This window comes from Opisthocomus hoazin, chromosome Z (genome assembly GCF_030867145.1).
Source record: "Opisthocomus hoazin isolate bOpiHoa1 chromosome Z, bOpiHoa1.hap1, whole genome shotgun sequence".
Taxonomy (NCBI): domain Eukaryota; kingdom Metazoa; phylum Chordata; class Aves; order Opisthocomiformes; family Opisthocomidae; genus Opisthocomus; species Opisthocomus hoazin.
The window spans coordinates 81,356,145-81,380,905 of NC_134454.1; the positions used below are offsets into that span (position 1 = coordinate 81,356,145).

Consider the following 24,761-nt stretch of genomic DNA (forward strand, 5'->3'; position numbering starts at 1 on the left):
TCACTGAGTTGATTCAGTCTTAAAACACTGCTGGAAGATCCCTTTGAAATGCTTTACATGAAATTCAACTTGAAATTTTCTCTATAGCTAGATCACATCTTTGAATACAGGATGTAGTGAAAGGCAGTTCTTTTTAAGATCACCTCTGGTTTGCTAATACTTCTGTCCAAGGCCCATCAAATACGTCTGGAACAGTAAACTAAAACTGTGGCAGGGAAGTTCAGAGAAACAGGAACATAATCACCTGTACCACTAAATTTTTAGAAAGGTACTTGACATGTTTTTGGCTTGTGCCTAACTCCAAACAATTTCTGACAAAGTCTGAATATTAGCACAGAACAGAGGCTGTTTTCAGTAGTTAGCTTGGAAGTGGCCATGATGTTCTGGAAAGTAAGAGAATTTAATAGTTTGGGTGTGGGCCATGCTGTGCCAGCTGGTCCCAGTGCTATGAAAAAGTGCCAGGTCTGTTTACTTTACTAATATATACACAGCTACCAAATATCAAAGCTGAGTTGGCTGCAGCTGGACAATTGCTTGTATTATATCTTTAGAGAACCTAGCTTGCCAGGGAACATTGATTTCTACTCTTGTAACTGATCCTGCTGCAACGTACATCCTACTGACTAAACGTGCACATCTAGCATGTCTACACATGCATCCATTTGTGAACAGACCACCTCGGGACCCTAGAATAATCAGTGGAGGTCTAACCAATATATTCAGTGGAGGGTAAGACATGATTTCTCTCTCTTTTCAGGACATTCCAAACTGTACTCAAATGAATCCAGTCTCACTGGCTGTGCAGCAGGCACCACTGATGATTGCAATGTAGCAGGCATCTAGCTTAAATCAAGGTGTCTTTTATTGTGGGTTTACCTGGTTCAGTAGTTGGGGCTGACATTTCCAGGCAAGATGCTGTTAACTGGCTAGTGCTGGGATGAGTTGCTCCCCAAAGTGACGTTAATTGCCGAATCAAACTCCTAATGCATGAAAACCCCAGCAGAAATGCTGCCAAGTAGGATGGAAGTCTACTATTTTTCCACTTCTGCCAAGACTAGACCTTCAGTTGGGTGATATGCCCTGGTGCTGGGATGCTGATACAGTTGTAGCTCTGCAAGAACATTTCCTTTAGATAAGCACATAAAGCTACTCTCATTTTTGTCATCACATTGCTTTTGAGATGGAATTCTAATGCCATTCCCTCGTTCTGTGCAAAGCTGTAAATAATACAGCATTTTAACAAATGGGACAAATAAGAGAGATCAGAAGTGCATTTGCTCACTGTATTTCATTTAGGCCAGATAATGAAGCTGGGAGTTGTACTGTGGTGCAGTTGATATTAGTTGCCTATAGATTTGGACCAGATATGGACTGTTTATTTTTTCTCCTTAGTTGTCCTCATATCCACTGCTGTAATATAAAAATCTCCTCTGGCTAGCTGCTGAGGGTCGGGGGGCTGGAATGGGAGGCCTGGGGAGAGAGAAGAAGGAAAGCAAATGCCAGTAATTGTGCATTTTTCTTGTGAACACAGCCTAGGGACAGTACAGCTAATTCCTCAAGCTTATTTTCATTGTTTTAGTTTCAGGAGGCTTGAAGTGCTCTGAAGTTGGTGTATTTGGCTCTTGGCCTTCCTGTTATTTACATGGAGTTGTATTTCACATTGTTAAAGGTATTCGGATGGACTCCAAAAAAGAGCAAACGCTATGGCTTGTCCTGAAAGTTGAGATGTCACAATGATAAGGGATAGGGAGATAGACAGACAGACAAGCTGTGCTAAGAATATCATATTCCTTCCTCTTTTCAGGTCAGATAGTTACTGGCAGATTATATGAATTTTTTGTTGTTGTTATGTGCACTATTGGTGGTTAACCATCTTTGTTTCTCCACGTCAGTGTCAGCAGTGTTAATGATGCTATGCCAGATTTAAACATGTATGACTAGGAACACAATGCATGTATTTGGAGAACAGCTTAAATACTTGCTTTCTGAATGGCTTTAATGTTTGAGCCCACGACTGTAGGGCTCAAAGCATGCTCATAGTACTACAGTTACTTGAGAAACTGTGTTTTGAACACCATCCTGGCATTGTCATCTACACTCTTAAAGTACAAAAGAGAAAGGGAGACGTTGAAAAGCTTGAAGCTGGTTTTGAGCATCAGTTAATTAATAATCAGAGAAATAAATGTTCTGTTCTGAAGATAGTAGGTAGGAGGACATGATTTTGTGATAAACCTATGTTAGGGGGGGATGTTGTTGTTTTTTTCTTCCCCTCCCCGGGATTATGTAAAAAGGCTGTTCTAATAAATGGTTTATCAAAGCAGCAAAGAATGAAGAAATCTGCTAGGACTGCAACTCAGGGCATCTTGCTGATTCTGCACAGCATCTTCCTGGAAGGTTCTGATGTTGGAGTCTGTGACTTCTCCTGGCCTGCTCTTTTCCTGCATGACTATGTAAACGATCAGCAGGCAGAAACTGGGGTAGCATCTTGTAGGGCACTTGGATTTCTCCCGATTTCTTCAGCAGGAACTCTTCGTAGTGGGGCATGTAGAGGGAACTTCATACCCTTCTCATGATGCCAGCATGACCACCCAAAGACTTTATGTACCTGATATTACTCAGGAACTGTTTTTCTATTTTAATCAGCTGAAAAGATAAAGAAGGGAATTAACAGTCTATCTCAGAGTGCATTTGAAGATTGTTTTGCAACTGTAAACTTTTCATTCCTAGCGAGCAGTGTCTCTGCATTGCCAAGAATTAGTTTGTGCACTAAGTGCAGTCCTGAATGAGCACATTGTTAGGTTCCCACGGATCCCACATTGGTCTTCCTGAGTTTTCTGTTGCTTGTTGCACGCTACAAGGAGAATTAGCAGTTAATGTGCAAAACAGCCTTTTGATGATCTACTACTACGTTGGAATAACGTGTTGCCTCTCTTCAGCAGAAACTTTCTTCTGGATGGAGCCCAATACTTGGTTGCTACACTGAGCATTCCCTTAATCAGAAGTCAAGACTATGGTGAATGGCATATACAGAGGCAAGTTTTTGGTCCAGACTCCTGAACTGGGGACACATGGTCCTTCTGCAGGTCCTCTCATGTAACTGGGCTAGTCTCAGGCAATGGAAAGGAAAAGAGGAACCTCAAAGAAACAAATATTTAACTTGTCTTGACACTAAGAAGAGTTATTTGATCTCTGTTTCAGATGCTGGCTGCATGAAACTACCACCTCAGAAATGCACTTTACAAGAGATTGCAACAGAAACAAATAGACACTGGTGCTTATTAGCTATTTTAGGTCGGAGACCCATTTTTCTGCTTCTGCCTGTCAGTGTGTTTGTCTGACTGTCATGAGGAATCTTTCATGGGACCTCTTGTTCCTCCAGTTACGACACTCACTAGCTAAGGAGAGGATCTCATTCTTCTGAACTTTTGCCTTTTGTCATTCAGCCTATGTTCATCTCACTAGATGGAAATGAGAACAACAAAAGAGCAAGGGTCTTCCTCTCAGCCTGTGGAAGATAAATTCCCATGCGGTGAAAGAGAAGAAACGTCATGCATGTGGGCTGGGTACCAGAGTAGGAGAAGTCTGTGTCTTTTGCTTCACTTGTGTCCAAAGTGCTGCTACTTGGTACGTAAGAGGGGGCCTTAGCCAGACTGCTAATCTGGAGAAAACTGAAGAAAGTACTGTCAATTGGTTAGACCAGAAGTCCTGCTCTTTTCCTTCCCCTAAGCACTGGAGTTAGTAACTAAGGAATTTGTTATTAATATAAATGGTTATTAATATAACTGTCCCCTTAGCACATGGCTTCCTTGCTTTTGTTACTAACCAGTGAAGGGTGAGGTGTACGAACATCGGGGGAGTATTTTCCACTGGAAAGGAAACAATAAGGATTTCAAATCACAAAAGTCTTCTCCTCTGCGGGAAGGGTGCTGGGGAGGAGCTCCTACCCTTCTCCCATCGGGACCTGACCACCTGCCCCTCAGCACTTCCCTGATATTTGAGTTCATTTCATTTCCAAGATGGCTCAGTTTGTCTTCCTCAGTGTTTATTACTCTTACCAGAGAGTGGAGGTTTTCCTTTAATTGCCTTGCAAGGTCTTTACCTTGCTGTGTTCTTTACACAGTGTGCTATCTGCTGTCTTGCTATTTTTTTAGTGCTGTGGAGAATTTCAGGATACAATCTGTATGCGACTAGCTCTATAATGTATGTGTACATTGGAAGGTATTATATTGTAAGCTGATTTATGGGTACTGGAATTCTCAGTAAAAGAGACTGTCTGCAGATCAAGGGCAGAGCACTTCAGCTGTTTTCCGGTGTCTAATAGGGTTGGATGACTTTTTGGAATATTTAACCTTCCACTGATGTTTAATCATTTCCAAGTGAGATCCGTCTGTCCAGTTATCTATCCCATCCATCCATCCATTCATCCATCCACCCATTTTGTAATGTATGAACGGCCAGTAACTGACGACTATGCTAAAGAACTACTATTAAATATTTGATGTCTGTGGGATGAGATAATTGGAACCTCAGAATATTCAAAGAATTGGTTCAGAAATATGCTGAACCATTAACATTCATTTTAGAAATTTACCGAATATTGGAAAACCTTCAAAGAGTTCCAGAAAAAAATACACCCCAACTTATTACTAATTTTTAAGGATGTAAACTAGATGACTCAGCAAACTTAGTTAATCATTCATAAGCCTAAATAAAATAATGAAAATTTTGATATGAGATGATATGGCAAAGAATTAAAAAGCACATAGTTAATACCAATCATCATGGTTTCATGGAAAATAACATCTTTCAAATGAACCTGATTGCATGAAATTGCACGTTCGATTAATAAAGTAGGTTTTCATAGAGTATACTTAAACCTTTCTAGAGTATTTGAGAGCCCTTCTTTATGGAAAATGAAAGCAGCCCATACCGAACGTCTTAAAAACTGGATAATAGATAGACTACCAAAAAAATTGTAAATTGTGACTTATAATATGAAGGAGTTTCTAGTAGGCTCCTCCAGGTGCATGCTGAAATCTCTGTGCTATTCAGTTTCTCTAACATTACCTGGAAGACATCTGAAGTAATTACTGGTAAAATACGCCAATCATACAAAAAGATGAATTGGTAAATAATGACAGAAGTAAGTCATGTTGACCTGGGTCACTGTGTAGGCCGGACTGAGTTAAAGAGTGTTTGTTTTAATCCAACCGAATGGAAAATCAAGTATCCAGAGGAAAAAGCGAGTCACTTATAAAAAGGGGACATCTTCACCAGAAAACAGTTCTTCTAAAAAGAACATGAGTGTCATGATATCAGCCAAACACATGAGCTCTCAGGATTGTGTTGAAATACTCAAAGTTCCAATACTCTGTGAAGTCCTGGGATGAAGCCAGTCTCTGGGGAGTATGCTCTAGAAGTAGCAAGGTGATGTTACCTCTGAGTATGGCTTGGGAAAGATCCTTACTGGAATTCTACATTTAGTTCTGGTGATTTTTCTACAAAAAATAAGTTGTAAGAAATATTCAGAACTACAAGAATAATTCTAAGCCTGGGAAAGTAATGAGAGTTGTCACAGTGTAGCAAAGAGAAGGTCAAACAGTCTTCTGACTGTAATTCATAAATAACTTCTGATAGAATGTGTATTTTTTTAATATAGAAAAAAAGACCTGGTTAATTTCTTGTGGATAGAAGCAGATATTTGACAAATTTAAAATGGAAATAAGACTCTGAGTCTGCATTTTTTTAAATAGTGAGGGTAATTAACTATTTTGGAACATCTTGTTTAGCAATAGGGGTGGAGCACCTATCACATGAAATCTTGATTAAGAAGTGCTATGACTCAAGCAGAAGGTATGAACCTGTCACATGAGACGAGGTATCTCGCATATGTTATTTCAGAGTTCAGTCCAAAGGATTAGGATGATCCTTTTTGATACTGCATATCTGTCTGTCTGTCTGTCTATCTATTGTTCATTTCACATTTCAGATATTTAGAAAATCAGTTCTTACCTACTAATCTGGCATGGACTGCGGTAATAGTCATGATAATGGTGACAATTGATGTTAATGCCTTATAATAAATTGCCCCAAAGTGTGGGCTGCGGACCACTGAGACAGCTGACTGGTACTCGTTCTTCATCTTTCTTCCAGCTGAGAGAAACTGAACAGATGGGAAGGGGAGATTAAATGAAGAGTGAAAGTAGATGGCATGATTAACTTTCTCTAAAGGTCAGAACACCCAGTGCAGAAGGTAGCAGAAATACACAAGCATCTTCCCTATGTCACCTTCCCATGTGTCTGTGGATGAAACAACTTCTATACATTGAGGGACTGTGAGCTGGAATGTGTGGTAAAGAGGTCTTTGTTATTGTACGTTGTCAGTTGGATGCTCTCCATATAGTGCCTCAAAGAAGCAGTATCTTCTCTGAAGAATGTTGAGGGCTGTACATGCAGGCCCTGAATATGGTGGTTTAAACCAAGAATGACTTTTCTTCCTATGAATCTTCTCTTTCACAATCTAGGGTGATTTTTTTTTTTTTCATATGGAAATTACTGTCATGACTCACCTTGAAAGCACAAGGTTAAGATTCAAGATTAGACTAGAATCTGGACAGTTTAAATTACTGCATGGTCAGGTCTAGGTTCTTGGCGCATACATAAATCTGGAACCAGACCACTTGATCAAGACCAACTTTTTCTAAAAACAGAAAAAGATATAAAAATCTGATATAGCAACTCACAGCAGAATTCTCATCCTAATAATGGAGCTAGCACGAAAAACTTCTCTTTTTCCTGTAAATGGAGCTCGTCTAAAGGATGGGCCACTATTTCTCTGATGCTGTGTACTGTGGTTCCACCCACTCTGATAAGCAGGTGTTGAAGTCATCCAATGAACAGATAGAAGAAGTGAAGGATTTGGGCTTCAGCCATTATTTGGAGACCCCATGAATCAAATATTGGACCAGTATAGATAAGTGTCTGCTGTGGACAAGAAGCATTTTGGTTCTTCTAAAAGAAATTGAACATTCCAAACCAGATGATGATGATGATGATGATGATGATGATGATGATGATGAACTTCCTCACAAGGACCAAACTAGCCAATGAGGAATAACCCATAGATAAGTGAATGGTATTTGGTCTTTTTTTGAATGCTGATTAGAATTAAAGGAATTTTCTAACTGCTTTCAGAAATGGAAGGAACTCTTCTTGATATGTTTTCTGAGATTTCCTTGTAAATGTTTGATGTCATGATGTGTCAATATAAGGTTTATGCGGAAAGTACATAGTTGGACCAAGTGGTTGAACTTTTGAGGAGAAAAGTTCTTCTGTCAGTGTAAAATCAGAAGCAAGGAATGAACTCACTGTAGGTTTTACACAAGTTAAGAGTGGGCTTTAAGTAGATGCTCAGTTAGGGAGGCACTGAGAGTGTTGCTGAATTGAAATGAAGGCTATTTTTACACTTGTTTTGTTGGAGTTTTACAATGTAAACAAGATGAAAATACCTACTGAAGCTCCCACCAGCCAAGTCACAATCCATTTCTTGTCTTAATCTTAATTTCTCTGTTCCCAGGTTCTCTCTTTGTTCCCACTCAATTTGTGGGTTCTTGATAAAGAAGCTGTGTACAAACACTGTGGCTACTGAGACAACCAGTCATCCTTCTTGGTCTACAAAAGACAAGCATCAGAAAGGGAGATCTTTCTTTTGGTAATATTTCTTAATGGGGAAGTAAATTCCTTCCTGGGCTAATCAAGAGAAAAAAAAATGTTGTGAATTGGTGCAGAAACTATGCTGGCTACCAAGAGGAGGAAGAAAAGAGTTACACAAGTACATTTTAAGATGAAACATAACATGCTGTTTGAGATCCAACCAGCTCTTACATCTGTGGTCCCTTCAGTGTCGGTGTAAGACCTTTGTGTTTTGAACTACCCACAATGGACAGGGAGATAATCAACTAGTTGCTTCTATTGTCAACACCAGTGAGAATGAAACACCTTCATATTACAGCATAGATGCTAATAAATTCCTGTGGGTCTGCCAGCAAAGCATTCACCATTAATGGCCTTCAAAACACTATCAAGGATCCTGGAGATCTCTGTGAAGAGCCTTCTGCAGTCCCTCAGAAGTGTTACATTCAATCTGCGGGACTTAAATCAAATCACAGATCAACTAAAGCCTTATCTAGTTCTGGCTTCTGGGGCATCTGCCCAGTGACCCATCTGCACTCTGATTCCACTCTTGAGTGGGAGATGGGAAAATAAGCTTCTGTTTGAATTACTGAAATAAGGGCAGTAGATATACCGCTGGAAATCACATTTATGAAAATGCCTTTGATTAGAAAAGCTGAAGACCTGAGGAAGACAGGATGTTTATAGATTACTTGGACAGGGACCTTAATTTCAAGGGATGGGGTAAAAATATGTCATCCCTAAAAAAAGTGACTCTTTCATTCACTACTAAAACCAAGTAACAAAAATTCTTCTCTCATAAGCATTTTAAAAAGCCCAGTAACATAATAATCCTTCTGGATCCTGTTCAGCCATGTTAGGAGATGCACTGTAACCAGGGTAAATACCTTATAATTTCTATAAATTCTTCTAGAGAAGGATTTTAAAGGGTCATTAGGGGCCTAACTTTAGAACAATCGTATAATTTCACCTTTGAATGATCAGAACACAATCAGATTTCAAAGTCATGTTGCCGAAAAGGGAGAAAACCAGTTGTCTGTAAAGTAGCCAAAGACAGCAGCTGTTCTTAGATGTTAGATGCAGCTCCTTCACTTTTACAACAATAAACATGCCTGGCTAAATATCAAGGGGACTGAAGCTCAGCTGGTGAAAGGGGCATAGTCCCACTATCTCTGTGTTTTCTATGGGTTGTATCACTGATGATCTCACTAGACATGTGCCCTGGCCTTCAAGGAAGACCAACATCATCCTGAGCTCTATTAAGAAGAGCGCAACCAGTGAGGGAAGTAACTACCCTTCTCTGTTCAGCACTCATTAGATCACACCTGGACATCTAGTTTTGGGCACCCCCTCCACCCAGCGCAGGAAAGGTAGTGACCAAGTGGAGTGAGTTCATCAATGGGACATCAGGATGGACAAGGGCTGGGAGCAATTGCCCCATGAAAGCAAGAATACAGTCTCTTCACATCAGGGAAAGTTCACATGGACATTAAGAAAAGGTTCTTCACTGAGTGGGTGTCTGGTCCATGGAATAAACTCCTCAGGGTGATGGTAATGGCACCAAGCATGTAAGAGTTCAAGGAGCATCTGGACAGCGCTTTTAGTCATATGGATTAATTTTAGTTAGTCCTGCAAGGAACAGGGAATTGGATTTAATGATCCTTATGGATCCCTCCCAACTTCAGATATTCTATGATTCACAGTGGTTCACGGTGACAGAGAGAGAGACAAGGGACACAAACTGAAACAAGAGAAGTCCAGACTGGATATAAGGAGAAGCTTTTTCACCTTGAAGTCCAGCAAACACTGGAGCAGGTTGCCCAAATTCAACCTACTTGTTCGGTGGTTTTCATTGTTTTTAATACCTTGCAAGCATATTTGTTATTACAGAAATATATATATAGCACAAATACGATGTACATACCTATACATACATGACATATTACACATTAAGACTGGGGGGAGTGTAGCTGATGTTGAATTTGGCTGGGGCTTTCAAATAGATGAAACCAGTAATGGATATCCCTATTTTTATGGGGATCTGCAAGTTGTTACTCTGACGACAACCTTTGAAAATGTCAATATATACTATTTGAAGACGTTAATCTCTTCTGGGGATATTTTTGATCTTGGTTTGCTTATTTGAAAAGGGAAGATATCACATGCACCAATACATTAAAAAAATGATCAGGTTGCAAAATGAAGCACTTGAATTAGAAATGCAAGAAATGATGTTACCTATAAAAATTTAATTCTGTATTGTTTTTTATATGCATTAAGGCATTGCTTCTAACCACACATTTCTGTATTTTTCTTTTTCACAACATCTTTGTTTTAATTACTGTAGAGAATGAATAACATAACAGGGTGAGGAAAATGGCAATGTATCAGACTCATTATTGCAAGTGTTGTAATGTAGACAGTAAATAAGGCAGGGAAAGGAGGGTTTTGTAGTTGTACAATTGAATATTGCCTTAGAGAACTGGAATTGACCCCTATTTCTGCCATGACATCCCAGTTATACTGGGTATATCGTATATCACAAAATTCCTTTAATAAGATCTCCTAGGGTACTTTTTTACTAGTAAATAAACTAGTGCAAGCTCTGAGTGCAAATGGTACATCATGGCTTGTATCTACATGACCAAACTCTCTTATTATCCCTTGAAAGAGTATAGCCTTGTTTGCACTGCTCTCTAGGGACAGTTGTTGGCCCTTGTCACCACTGAGCCATGCCCGATGTCCAGCCGTGAGTTAATTATCATGGGCCAAGTAGAGTCAATGCCACACTAACATTAAAAAGATACGGATAGGTACGGTACAGTGTTTGTGCAGATATTTGAGGCTGCTTCAGTTTGCCAGTGAAGATGAAGATTTACTGTGTGGTCCTCTTCTCTTGGTGCTCAGTGCGTGACCTGAGATTTCACTGGCACAGAGGCTGCTTCCTGTACCTGCATCTGAAGTGAACATAAACATAACATTCTCTGCATTGTTCTAAATACTTTCAGAAAACAAACAAACAGACTGATCAGGCCCATAGCATGTCAGATTAGGCGTCCAAGATTAATAAATAGTTTTGAATATCTTTCTATGCCTCATTGTCTTTGCCCCTGGTGAAATGAAGATACCATGAGCACTGTGAAAATGCTGTTACTTAGCTCTGTGAACCTCTCAAATGCTCTGCTGGGAAGAGCCGTAGGAAAACAGATGAGGAAATAATAATAAATTCATATTCATAGCAGGGTTTGAATATTGTGCAGGATGGAAGGCCTGAGGCCAAGCATAGAGCTGTGAGGATCTATTGAACAGCTGCTCAGTAACTAGCTAGCTGACAGACTTCAAAATGCTGAAGAGCAGTCCTGTGCAGTGAATGAGACAGGATAGATGGATATAAAGAAGTTGAAGACAGTTATATGGGGAGACGGATGGATGGTTGGGTGGATTCATAGAGGCTCTTCCATTCTACAGCTCAAATTTGCCTCACATCAGTGAGATCTTGGGAAATCAAAAATAAAAACGGATGTAATGTGTAGCCAAAATGTTGCAGTGGGTCTGCAATCTCACAAGAGTTGGATGTGGTAAGTCTGTGCTCTGCAGATCAATCACCCTGAGTTCAGAAATGGGCCTGCCCATTGAAGGGGCCATTATTTCTGACTTCTGAACAGAAACTTCTGGCATGAATGAAAGTAACACTTCCTCTGGCATTTCTACACATGGGAGTGTTCGCATTCGAAACTATAATATCCTTGAATCACCTGTAGGACCAGCCATATATGACTCGGGTTCATCTGTTCTATCTGAGGTCAAAGTATTTTTAGAGGAGGTAGCAGCAGATAGCAGATTGTGCAGGTACACGAGAGTCTGGTCGGGTCCTTTTCCTAGGTGCCAGTGCTGATGGGCTGATTTGAAGTCCAGAGCATTTTGTTTTTATCTCTCTAAGAAGTCTTACTTTTTTCTCTTTTCTTTCTTCTGGTGTTAAGTCTTAACATTGGTCATTTCTATTAGTCACATAAATGGCCATTCCCCCTTTGAAGTTCATTAAACGAGTAGCCACAAAGACCCTTCAGTAAAGACTTCCTCCTTCTAATTACTCCAAGAGTAAAAACATTTGAAATGATTGTGTAAGTGTGCATGTGAGTAGGTATGTACAAACATACCCATATCTTAAAAATATTCTGGATAGATTCTCTTTATCACTTGTGTGGAGAGACGAACAAGAACACTGATAAATGCATGGACAGAAGGATGAATGTAAGATAGATTCTGTTAACATATTCTTGTCTAATAAATTGTTAAGCTACAAAAGAAAGCAGAAGTCCCCTTCTACAATGCATAGATTTTCTTTAATGTGAGTTATTGGGAAAACACAGAGCTGTCCCTTTAACCAGAGAGCTGCAAACAGCTGTTCCTTCTCCATATATGCTTGCTTGGTCTGAAAGTTTCGGTAAGTCAGTGCATACCTGACAGTTAGATTTATCTCCCCAATAAGCAATCAACATTATAATAAAGGAAAAATGCTTTCAGTGCACCTTTGAGAGTGCATCAGAAATTAATCTAAACATCAAATTAATTATAGTTTGCAAATGAATAGTGGCTCACAGCCCTAATACTTCTCCTGCTCCTCCTCCTCTCCCTAAATCCTCCCCCAACCAAGTGCAATGGCTGAAGGTGTTGTGCAGTGAGTTTAATGCACAGCTTCTTGCCCAGAGAAGCTGTGGCTGCCCCCTCCCTGGCAGTGTTCAAGGCCAGGTTGGACGGAGGTTTGAGCAACCTGGTCTAGTGGAAGATCTCCCTGCTCACAGCAGGGGGGTTGGAACCAGATGATCTTTAAGGTCCCTTCCAACCCTTACCATTCTCTGATTCTTCGATTCTACGACTCTATGATTCTTCTCTTTCTTGCTCACACTACTCTTTCCTTATCAGCTGGAGAAGAGTTTCATCCTTACTCTGCAGACCTTAAGTCTCAGAGCCTGGCTGCTTTGAAGTATAATGGAGAGTAGCTGGAAGCAATAAGGGCTACTTTAACAGTGTCCTCCTCCCCTTGACTTATTTTCCAACTAAGCTGGATACCTCATGAATCTCTCCTTGTCAGTGCCAGGTCCTTCAGAGTGGAGTGGACCACAAAAACTAGTGCTGATCTGAACTGAAACATCCCAGAGATCAGGCATGATTAACATGCCTGGAAAATTGTTCCCATATTGTCTCAACTCAAGCACTCAATTTAGTGGCTTCTTCCATTACACTTTGAGCTTCGCTCCATAGCCCACAGCTATATGGGAATGACAATCTGATATTGTCCAGGGACCTTAAACAAAGTGTATTGCCACTAGATCATGCAAAGTAAAGGACGTAGCCTAGTTCCATGGGCTACAGGGAGAAGGGCTCAGGTAGAGACTTTGCTTAGGAAATTTTAAATCAGGTTAAAGGTAAAAAGAAAAAAAAAATCAATTTTAATCATAGCACTGGTAACAGCAACAAGTAGAGCTCCACCTCTCTCCCAAGTGCTTTCTAGTAATTCCTGTATCTGGTGAGAATCTTCCTATTTACCAAAAGAGAAACCAGAAAAGAAACTCCAAAAAACTTTGAGCTGATCAATAACTCTCCTCATCCATGGATCCTAAAGCACTGTGCAAAGGAATCAGTGTCCTGCTACAAGAAGCTGAGCCCAAGGCACGAAGCTGTGTTGACCCATGATCGCCTGTATGGGACTGGAACATGCAACTGCAATTACTTACCCTTACACCACCTTACTCCTTGACCTGCTCATTTCCCTGGATGAACTTACGGAGGGTTTTGGGTTTTTTTTATTAAATGAAAATCTGCCAGAATTGGCAGGGTATGTCGAAGGCACATTGTGAGCACATGCTCAACAATATTTTTCCGATGTACCTCAGGGTCCATTGTTCCACTCCTATGCCTCAGGGAGTGCTGCCAATGCACTTTAGACCTTATCTGCAATGCTCCTGGTCCCTGGGCCCTACATAACCTTGCCAGTGTCCCAGTCTCTTGATGTTTCTTCCTTATCTCTGTTTCACCTTCCAGGTTGAAACCCTGTGGACCCTCATGACCTGCCTGCTGCCTTGTATCTCCCACTCCATGTTTTTGCCACCACACTGCAGTCTTGAACTGCCACAGTGTGTTTTTTAATAACAAGATACAAGCTCTACCCATGCTTCAGTTCTTCCCCTGAGCTTCACCCCCTCCTGTGTCCAGTCCTCATTCCTCACTGCTTTTCTCATCTTTAATTTCTCTCCTTTGGCTCCCTGTTTCTTTTCATAAGCTTGGAACCAGAATTTGTTTAGTAGGGAACAGAAATATTTAACAGCACAGGTAATTAACTACTATGACCCTCACCGAGTGATGTTATTTTCTCTCTTTTGGCATTTTCAGAGAAGACTGGATGTTTTTCCAAATGTAGTGGCCCACTAACAACTGTCAAGAGGACTTACTGTCCATGTTGTACCAAGAGTCAAACAAGATATATCCTTTAGGCCGTACAAATTTATGGTTCTAAGAAGTCCTTGTAGTCTGTAGTCAAAGCTAGAATGGTCCTCACTACATTTGATGTTGGACGTTTCAAAAAGGGGTGGGACATCCCTTCAGCCAGTGTGAAAGCACATTGGGAATGCACAGAAAAGGAGAAAAACATCCTGCAATTGTGGTTACTCACACCTAGGGTGTCAGACCATGTTATGCTGAGTGGAGGGAAACCACAGTGTCTCTGTAGGCACATGAGAGGTGCTTCACAGCGTCCTGGAGTCACTGTCCCATGGGGAGAAAATGAAGCTGTCACACCAGTGGGTATAGGGAACAGGCACATGCCAAGGAGACAACAAGGTGGACTGGCCTGACAGTGTCCACTGCTCAATGGTGTGCAAAGAGCCAGCAGACCCAGGTGCTCATTGCTCTCTGAAAGAGATGACTGGAGCAATGAATTTCCAAGTGCATCAGTAAAGCAATCCCTCCAGATGAAATTTATCTACATCTTATTTGACACCTTGGGGTAATCATTTGGCCTCTGCTGCTTCATCCATGTCCTCATTTTTCTAATTTCTGTCATGTCTTCCTAATTAATATTACGCAAACCTATCCTTTTCTCTCTCTTCTCTGTTAAAACATTTTCCTAGAACACGTCGGTTTCTGTATTTCACTAGTTTAACACCTTCAAATGCCTTCTCAAAATGTGTCTTGTGTGACAACAGTGAGTGCTCCTGACATTAAGACTGTACTGTTGCGTCACACTATGACAGAGGTGGAGGTAGCCATGTGTGGGCAGCGTGAAGAATGGCTCTTCTCACCTTGACTACTCGCCTCAGCAGCCTTAATAGTGTAATTTTACTGGAGTTTTCTTTTTGCTTTGTATGCAAACTGGTCGCATTTAAATTATCTACAGAACTGGGTGGGGAATTATCATGAGAACCACTGAGACCAGCACACAGGTGTATTTCATGTCCTCTGACATTTAGCATACCTACACACAGAATAACTTCTACACGTGTGGTAGGAAGGTGAGAGACCCTGTGCAGTCTCTGCCTTGCACAAAGACAAGCTCCAGGGCCCTGCAGAAGCTGACGTTGAGACTGTAGCACACTGTGCCTCTGTGAAAGGCTTTCCAGACCAATCTGTTGTGAAAAAGGGAGTCACTGTCTTCAAGGAGCATCCGACTAAGTGTATTTTTTCCTTGAGTGAAACAAAGCTTCCTGCTGTGGCCCTGCCATTTCAAAGGAAATGGACAGCATGGCCCAGTAGGAAAAACATGCTGGCTGTAAAAGAAGTGCATGGGAAGAGGCTACAGGCATCAGCAGGGCATTGATTGAAGGACTAACAAGAGAGGAGAGAGAAGGGCAAAACGGTGAGAAGATGTGAAGGTGAAATCAGTAAATCTGAATACGAGAGGGTGGACAAGGCAGAGCCTGAGGAGAAAACCAAGGAGATGTTGGTATGGTTGGTGTGATGGAGGCTCAGGCCATGGAGATAGACAGGGCAATGGTGAGAAGGAGGCAGAAGTGTGGTCTGCACTTGGCCATGTTCCAGCTGCATCAGGATAGGGGGGAAAATAAAAGCCAGAGGTTTGAAAAATTGTAGGAGAAAATGAGTGAATTGAATCTAGCCTGGATGTGTGCAGCAGAAGAAAAGTCGAAGGCAAAGAAACCTCCCAATTTAAATTACTTTTTTCAGTGAGAAGTCAAGGTTGTTTCTCAGGCAGTCTTACACACTACAGCAAGCAGTCCTGCTATGGAAAACAACAGACATATTTTGAGCACTTTCACATTTTATGCATGAGATTGGTGTTCGCTCTATCTTGTGTTCCTTGCTGTTACTTGTCAGCCAGGAACCAGCGGCCTCTGAATCAGGAAAGTCAAAGGCTTCATGATCACAGCATGGTTTCTTCAAGCAGGTGCTAATAGTTCTCTGCAAGGTCATGGACTCCAGGAACCAGGAGAAAGGCTTGTGGCTGATCTCACTTTCTTCCTAACACTCCCATAGCTGCCCCTACTCTATCCTACCTGTAGTAGCCAAAGGAGATAACTTGGTGCTGGAAATGCAGGAGAGAATTCAGACGCAAACAGGAAGGAATAAAAGTTTTGAGAAACTGCTCTACTGACTCACTCAATTTGGGCCAGCTGCTTACAGGTAGTTCAACAGTGAGACAAGAGTAGCAAATGAAGTGTTTTCGGTTCCTGTGGAAAAAAACATGGTGACATTTTTCTCCATAGATTTTTTTAAGTTTGTCTACAGCAGGACTTCTTGACAATTTCTCGACAACCTGGGGCTAGACTCTGTTACAGTAATTTACTTGGGATCTGCATAGCAGATACATTTTTAAAGGTCATATAATGGTGGAATATCTTTCTGGGGCCAGACAGAATTGTTCCCCCAGGCTACCAGTTGGAGAGCTCTAGCTGGGTTGAAAAAAAAGAAACAGAATGCAAATGCTGTGTTTTTACATGTTGAGTTTTGGGAAAAGTTTAAGCAGAAAAGGAAAGAGTTTTCATATTTTCCAAGTTAACAGAATCCCTTCTTTTCCTCTAGGAAAAAGTATTTTATTTTTTTTGAAATTGACTGTCTGAACAAAAAATTATAATCAGCACCAGCTTCAGTGGACTTAGCAAAATAAATCAAAGGCTTAATTTTCTGTAATATCCTCTACATTTTCACATTGCTTGAAAGTTGAAGATCAGCAGGGTGGGAGTTTTCAAAGAGCAGCATGACATACTTGTGACAATTAGCTACCTGTACTTCTGCTATTTCTATCATTCTGGAGGTGGTGCACATGGCAGCATAGCCAACATTCTTGTCTGAGACCAACAGTCACAGCAGGCGCTAAGCTGTATGGGAAAGTAAATTAAAGCCACAGAAAACTGGAGCTTGACCCTTGGGACCCAAAACTGACTGGACTTAGATATTTGTATCTCAGAAGCTAATGTAAGGTGACTAAGATCTACTAGGAATCTCTAATTCCTGCTTTTGCTTGCCTGTGTGCTGGAGTTGACACATCCAAGCGGCACCTTCCTGCTTTCAGGCTGGAACATCCCACCATTCATTCATCAAAAAGCTGATGTTTAGTTTCTCGCAATAAGACTCAAAGTTTCGAAAAATTTCCTCATCCCTTAAATCCTACTCAGCTATCATCCACGATCTCACAGTACCTTCAAAGCAGTGATAAAACCAACCCCACAACCCTGCAACACAAACTGCATGTATGTTGCTGTCTTCATGGAGACTTGTAGCCTCAAGGCCTTTGAGTTAAGAGGACATACTTGGAGTATCTGTCCAGAAGATACCCTCCCTTACTGGACCTGGCTTTCATCTCATTTCTTCATTTACCTTTGGTCTTCCCACTTGTCAATATGCGGAAAACCAGGATTAGTAGTCCCTTCAACATTTCTGATAGGAATGGCAATTTTGTTGCCAAAGGTCCATTTCTAACCCTTGAATATCCTTGAAGCATTAGTATTCAATGTCACCTAGAGCTCTGCTGGTCTAATATTGTTATGAGCTTTTATATGGTTAAAGCTCTAAAAAGCAGGTTGGCTCTGGAGACAATGGGGCTATTTCATAATTTCTCATTTATGTTTCCCAGCTGTCTCTTCATACCAAACTTTGTCCTTCATTCCTCTAGTGCTTGAGAGTGCAGTATCCTAGTGACTACTGGTGAAGGGGAATGTTGTGTCCCCTCACATCAGGGGACAGAACTCCTTCAATCAAAGGGGAAGATAGCCTGTTCAGACCCTCTGTGGATGGGCAGGAGAAACTGTGTGTAGAGAAGGGGGGTGAAATTCTTGAAAGTACTGTCTGATGTATACCATAGCTAGTGAGGGATGAGGTAAGAGTTTTGGGACGTGAGCTGTCCAGAAGGGGAAGTGGAAGGCAGCATGGAAGGAAAGCACAGTTTGGAGACTCAGAGTGGCTTTAAAATCAAATGAAACTCCAGCAAGTCTGAAGTCTGGAGGTTTGTCTAAGAGATAGAGTCCAGATCAGCTGCGGGTAACAGGAAAAGAAAAGCAATAATTTGTTCCATTTCACTTTTTCAGGAAGGTCTGCAAAGAGCCCAGGATGGCAGAGAACCAGAAATTGCACATCCCAGTGGTGGACAGGCGGGTGAGGGTGATGCCTTGTTCACCAGACGAGATGGGATCAAATGTGGCAGGGTTCCCATGCCGCTGCACTGCCAGAAGGGGTCCTTCACAGCAACACCTTTGTAAACAGTGGGATCCCACTGAGACACCGTGCACATGTCACCAAGTGGCTGTTGGCTGGCTGAGTCCTCCATTTGTGGGTGCAGCTTAGGGTGTCCCTAGCTGGCGGCTTAGAGGCAGCTGAGACTGTGCTCTTCCATGCTCTGGTTGGTGGGGTTGAGCCATCAGTGAGGTCAGAGCTATGCAAGCATGGTGCAGCTTTCCAACCCAACATCTTAGCATGGCCTATTAGCTGAGGCACAAGGTTAGCTTTTTCTCCAGTCTGTCTGTATGTGCTGCGGTGGTGGCTCGGACCCAGTGGGCTCAGAACATGGTTGCCTGCAGTCCATCGAGCAGCTTTCTCCCCAGAAGACCAGACTTTCAGCTGATGTGCAGCCCTTGTCCCCTTGTAGTCTAATGCATCACAGCTGCTGGAAAGCTGTCCCCACAGCTCTGTCTTCCCTTCAAACCTATGACTTGCTTTTCTTTTTCCTTAGGTACAGAAATTTCCTTTCTGACACATGCTCCCTTTGCTGACCCTGTCAGAATTTCACCTACCACCCCATTCCCCTCCATTTTGCTCCAGGTGTTTTAGGCTTTTAATCTTTTCTGTACCCTCCCCACCTCCCCTTCCAATATTTTCCACCCTGCCACCAGCAGCCACAGAACCCTGCTGCTAGTGAGATGCAAAACCTTCACCTCTAAGCAGCGCACACAACTCTGAGCATGAAACAATTAGGAGAGAAAGAGGGAAGGGGGAAAGTATCGACAGGAGTAAGTTGAGAGAAATCATAAAGCTTAAGCAGAAAGAAAGCAGTTTGAAAGGTAAAGTATTCAGAGAAAGCCCTTTCCTGGATGAATCTAATTGTTTTGTTATCTTTACCCACCAAAGCATTTACTTTGGTTTGTCGCCCGATCCACAAACACTTTCGAGGAGATGACATTACCGAAAGGCAGGAACATCTGCATCAGCTCAGCATCCCCAAACTCCTGGGGCAGATGGTAGATAAACAGGTTACAGCCCTCTGGTCCTATCAAGAGAAAAAGAAGACCCATGAATGGAGAGAAATAGGAAATGAGAAAGCACAAGGCGGAGGTTTACTTTGGCTTTCCCTCTCTGTGACTGGTGAGGGGTCACCTCTAGAAAGCAGTTTGTAGACTCTCAGAGGAACAGACAAAGCAGAAGACCAGGAACTCAGAAAGTCACCTAGAGGCTATGCTAAGTCATTAAACTTCTCAGGACAGATACCAGGATAAAACGCAGAGATGGAGGAAAGCAGCAACACATGTGGCCGTGGAAAGGCAGAATGGAGGAATAAGAACAAACAGACAAGAAGAATTGCCTTTTTTGCCTCAGTGCTGTTACACGTACTCTTACAGACTTCAGAGGGTGCTTGGAAAAATATCTCGGTATAAGTTTTTAGTTGGAATGTGCTGTTTTGTTAAAGCAGAGACCCTCAGAAAATTATCTGTTGAAATTGTATTTTGGGACAAAAGGGGGAGAATCTGACTCTGATTAGATAGCCTAGAATGAAACTTTTCCATGTGACTTTTATTTTTAACCTTGCTATACTTAAGCAAAAGTCAAAAGGAAACAGATGTGTCCAAGTGGTTTTGTTGAAAAAAAAAAACAACATTGAATAATCCCTTGTGGTGGTCACTAGCAGAAAACTAGTTCGAGGAGGTAGGGACTGTTTTTTTCATGGTCTTATTTCCAAAAGTACTTCCAGCTGCTGCCCAGCTCTGCACTGACCTTAACAGGTAATTCCAGCTCTGCTTTGCTCAGGAGGGTCAAGACAAAGCGGATACAATGTGTGCTCCTTGCCGGGAGGGTAGGAGGACAGAAGGAAGGAGAGGTTCCTCCTTCCTCCCAGCCTATGTGCCTACAACCTTCTGACCTGACTCAAGCAACCTTCCCCCATTTACATCTGAGGCACAGTGTGGGGAAGGCAAGGGCTTTTTAAATACTCTCGTTTTCTTCATCAGGGCATAATTATGGTATCTTAACGCAGCAAATTACAACTTTGCCTTTCCTGTTAGGGAAAGGAGTTCGTCTAGATGCTCCCACCTTTTATTAGCCATTACTCATCCCCCCGGCTGGTAGGAGAAGTACGGCAAAGTCAGGATTCTGACAGATGCCCATTTAAAGCTCATTAAAATTCCTGGGCCTCAGCGTGATTGAAGTCACAGGCTCTCCACATTTCCTTTTGGATTAATGGAAAATGAAACCCTAATGAATATTTGCTAAGCACAATTTTCCCCACTAATTTGCTAAAAGGACTGTCATGAAGGAACAGCTGATCCTTTGCATCTTTTGCATTTCCTAGAGGTCATGAGGATGGTAACAGAGTTTCTTCCAAATAGGGGGGATGGTGGTGCGGTGGGATAATTAACTAATTAGGCACCCAGTCATCTGCTTAGCTAAATTACTTTTGAACCTCAGTGGCCCACAATCAGGCTCCCTTATTTCATGCCAAGCTTTTCCATCTTTCCCCCACCTCCCATCTGCCTCTTCCTTAGTCTCCTCATTGAGCAACTATCCCTTCTCCAGTCCTTGATGCAGTTCACTTCCACACAATGTGGAGTTATTGGCATGATAAACTTGATATGAAACAGTCTGAAAGTGTTAACCAAACACCGACTCCCCTAGGTGTCTGTTAGAGTTGAGAAAATTCCGCTCAGGAGAAGACTACGGTCCAGAATATCAGGGAAAAATACATTCCTTCATCTGAATGTGCCCCAGAGCACTTCTGCTGTGGGATTTGAGATCAGCACTATAATAGAATGGGTAAAATCTTGGCTTTGCTGCAATTAGTGGCAAAATTCCCACTGACATCACCGGAGCCAGCAGTTAGCTCAGTAAAACTGGCGAATTCTTTCAAAAATGCCAGCTGCATTTCCTGGGGTCTTGGATGTGTTGTGCATGAGTAGGAATTCTGCGTGTGTGTGCTGAAAAACACCTACCAGGTCATAAGGCAGACCAGGAGGTAAGCAACTTCATCTACACCAGGTTTATAGGTTGGGCTCAAGGAGAAAACAACCCTTGATTCATCTTGAAATCAGCTTTGCCTCACACATTGCAGAGACCAAGAGGAAGAGACCAGGGAGGGTGTGAAAAAGCAGAGATGACCCTCAAAGCACACTTCAGCTCTGAAATGTGACTGGAAAAACATGCTGTGGCTTCCCATAACAAGTTGAGCATTAAAGACCAGACTTGGTCTGTTCCCTACTACAGAGGGTTTTTGCTGATTTCCAGTGCTGAAAAATCCACCTGTTACTGAGAAAGAACCTGGGGTAATTTAATTTGTTATACTATCCTCACATATGAAAATTCTGCTATTAGAATTTAACAAGCAATTTCTTGTTAAATCTGTCCAGCCTTATGTTACCTATCACAGACTCCTTGGCAAAGATGCCAAAAACCAAGAGCTCTCTGTCTCAGCCCTGCTGTCTTGTTGTGGTTTTTTTTGCCTGAGTCAAGCTAATCTGGGCATTCCATGGAAGACTATATGTTTCCATGTGTGGCTGCCTCTTTGTATACACATATATATTTTTAAGAAATCAAAAGTGTGAATTGTTCCTCTCAGAATGCTGTGAAGAGCTGTTAGTTCTCAGTGCACACGTGCAATGAGTTTTAAAGGACTTGGTCAGGATGACTGGAGCAAGAGGAAGATCATGTCTCGCTTGGAAAACAGTGAAGAATCCAAGTATATTGTTGGAAAGTTCTTGTTTTGAACTGAGTTAATGGGTTATCAGAGAGCAGTATACTTGCCACTTCAGGGCTGAATACAGTACGAAAATTATTTGCCACACACTTTACTTTGGCATTCAAAAGGGCTGTAAATCAGCTCAAAATCTAATCCTCATGACACATTATAAGATGAGAATCAGGGTTCATTTCTACCCTGACATCTACCATGGCTCTTGGTTTTACGGCTTTAAGTTATAGATATTTCTGTTCATCCATTTACAAGAAGCACAGATAGTCTTGATTCGGACAAAAAAGGAAGAAAAGTTTTAAGAAATGCAGAGTTTATGAATGGTCTGTAAATTACAGGCAAACCATTCTGTGTGATGGAAAAACCCATGATTGAAGGCATAGAAGGACACGGTGGAGAACTTTATGGTGGATCTATATTGATTTGGCTTGGCTGGACCTGAGCTGTTAAGCCATTGCTCTGCCCATGCTCTTTACCCTCCAGCCCACTGTTATTTAACATGGGGACAGCTGTAGACTCAGCCTGTCCCTGGATGTCCACTGTCAACGTGAGTAAACTCCACATACCTGTGCTGACATTAGCTATCTATCATTGCATTGCCAATATTGTGAATCAGTGTCATAAGGAAAGGCTATGGCTAGATTGTTCTTTTAACAGTTACTAATATTGGGCTGTCCTGTAAGGATGTATGCAGTTAGCCTGCAGCTCTTTGGTCAGCTGCACACCTTACCTCTACAGCAAATACTCAGAGGCTGGAATTTCATTGTCTGCTCTGCATCTGCTTGCTGTTCAGTCCCCAGCACGTATAAGCACAGGGCAGATGAGAGTCATGAGCCTGCACTTGATTTTAATATCTAAGTTTCAGAAACTACATCAAGATGAGTAATACCATACAAATTCAATATTACCCCCAAGTTTTGCCTGATTGACATGGCCTGAATCAAGACTTCATCTCTAGCTTTGATTGTTTTGGATGTCTTCCACCCTGTGCACCCCAGCAGCTGCTGGCAGCCTCGGCGCTCATGTGGAAGTAATGGCTAATCTCTGCAGGAACATTGCAGCAGCCAAGAGGCGCTGGGCTTGTTATCCAGCCAGGATCTGGGAGCAGAAAGTTAGCATTGATATTAACAATGTGATCATCGATGTTATTGTGGTGGTAGGGCTGGTTCATTAACGAATCAATGTTTGTGCACATCCTTGCAAATGTAAAGTACTCTTCTCAGCACTGAGCATTGTTATTAGAGTACCATCTTGATGTGTTTTCCTGCTAAAGGTTAGGGATGCTGAAAGGCCTTGAGCCTCTGCCGAAAGGGAGCATCGTGCCTTAAATATTCTCCCTCTAGCAAGCTACAGAGAAGCCACAGCATCTAAACACTGCAGGAGAATGGAGGACACTGGGAACAGTAATCTGCACTGGACTGGTTGTTTATTGCACATATCTGGCCCTGATCATCCTCAATGACAGTTGCTTATAGGAAAGAGCAAGAAGTTATGAGATAACTTGTCCACTGGGTGACACTCACTGTCAACCCACAGAGACACAGCTTGCCTTGTGAAAAAAGGGTTCTTTGGGCAGTGGGTCGTCAAAGTGTGCACAACAGCTATCCGTTGCTTCCAATGGTTCCTGACACAATGCTATGCTGAGCAATGATCTGCTCGCCATTTTGTCCTGTGCTTAATCTAGCCCCAGTAAGTAATAAAAAGCAAAGTCCTTCAGCATGGGGGAAACATCTCTGTAATGATACGTTAGGTCTGTGCATCTGTTCTCACAGCAGGGACGTGTACTAGAGCTAATCAGGAGCTGGAAGTTGTGTTCCCAGGAAATTTTGACATCAGAAAAAAATTAATTCCAAATTAGATCAAAATGCCAACATTTCTAATTTTCTTACAAAATGAGATTTCTCCTCCAAAGTAGTTCCAGGCTGTCAGAATGTTTTACTTTGATAGTGTAATCTTGATTCATTTCATTCTGACTGTTACACTATATGAAAATATTAAATGTCGTTATACATATATAATAACAAGTATAACCTAGAATATATCGGAGTTAGTGATCTAATATAGGATAAAAGTTGAAATCTAATTATTTAAATTGAGGGTCTCTACACTAAGCTGAAACACCCGACTTAAATGCTTCAGGCAAGCAGTCCCCTCTTCCAGACAAAAGAGACCAGTGGACTCCCTGGAGGACGGTTGGGACTCCCTGAGTGGGTTACCTGTGAGGGTCACACTGCTCCCCACTGTCCGTAAAGGGAATGTCACATGGCATGGTTGCATCCCAAAACATTTACATGCCACAGTGGGATATTAATTTCTCCTTACTTTTCACGTCTCTAGTGCAGCCATCCTGTCCTGCAGACTAGATGGCCCAGACTCCTCTCATAGTCATTGGAAAGAAATAGGCACATTTACTATATCATTCATCTCACCCTGGTACAGATATTGCGCTTGAAAAGGGCTGATTTCATTTTCCAGATTATCAATGGAGTCTGGAAGGACTAGACCAGCTCCTCCAAACCACAGGTCCCCGTTCTCTAAATAGCAAGCCTCTGAACAAAATTGCTACTGACTTCTAATGAAGGGCCACCAGTGCTTTATTTCCTATTAAATTCTTTATTCCAGTGCAATTGCATTTTTATGTGCATTCTTGTTGCTGGTCTCTAACACAGCC

General features: G+C 41.9%; 1 protein-coding gene across 13 annotated transcripts in view; it reads right to left on the reverse strand.

The window, feature by feature from the left end:
- The window catches only part of CELF4 (CUGBP Elav-like family member 4), a 730,949-nt gene that overhangs the window by 33,827 nt on the left and 672,361 nt on the right, over positions 1-24,761 (reverse strand). For 6 of the 13 annotated variants that reach the window (XR_012766635.1, XM_075447252.1, XM_075447251.1 and 3 more), the window contains exon 11: positions 19,259-19,402. The exons of 3 other annotated variants lie outside the window; for them this stretch is intronic. Coding sequence is in view for 9 of the 10 variants with exons in the window: in XM_075447252.1 (XP_075303367.1) it covers positions 19,259-19,402 (144 nt within the window). In the remaining variant the exon portion in view is untranslated. The remainder of the gene's footprint in view (positions 1-19,258; positions 19,403-24,761) is intronic. 4 more of the 13 variants (XM_075447257.1, XM_075447255.1, XM_075447256.1 and 1 more) reach the window with 1 other exon arrangement.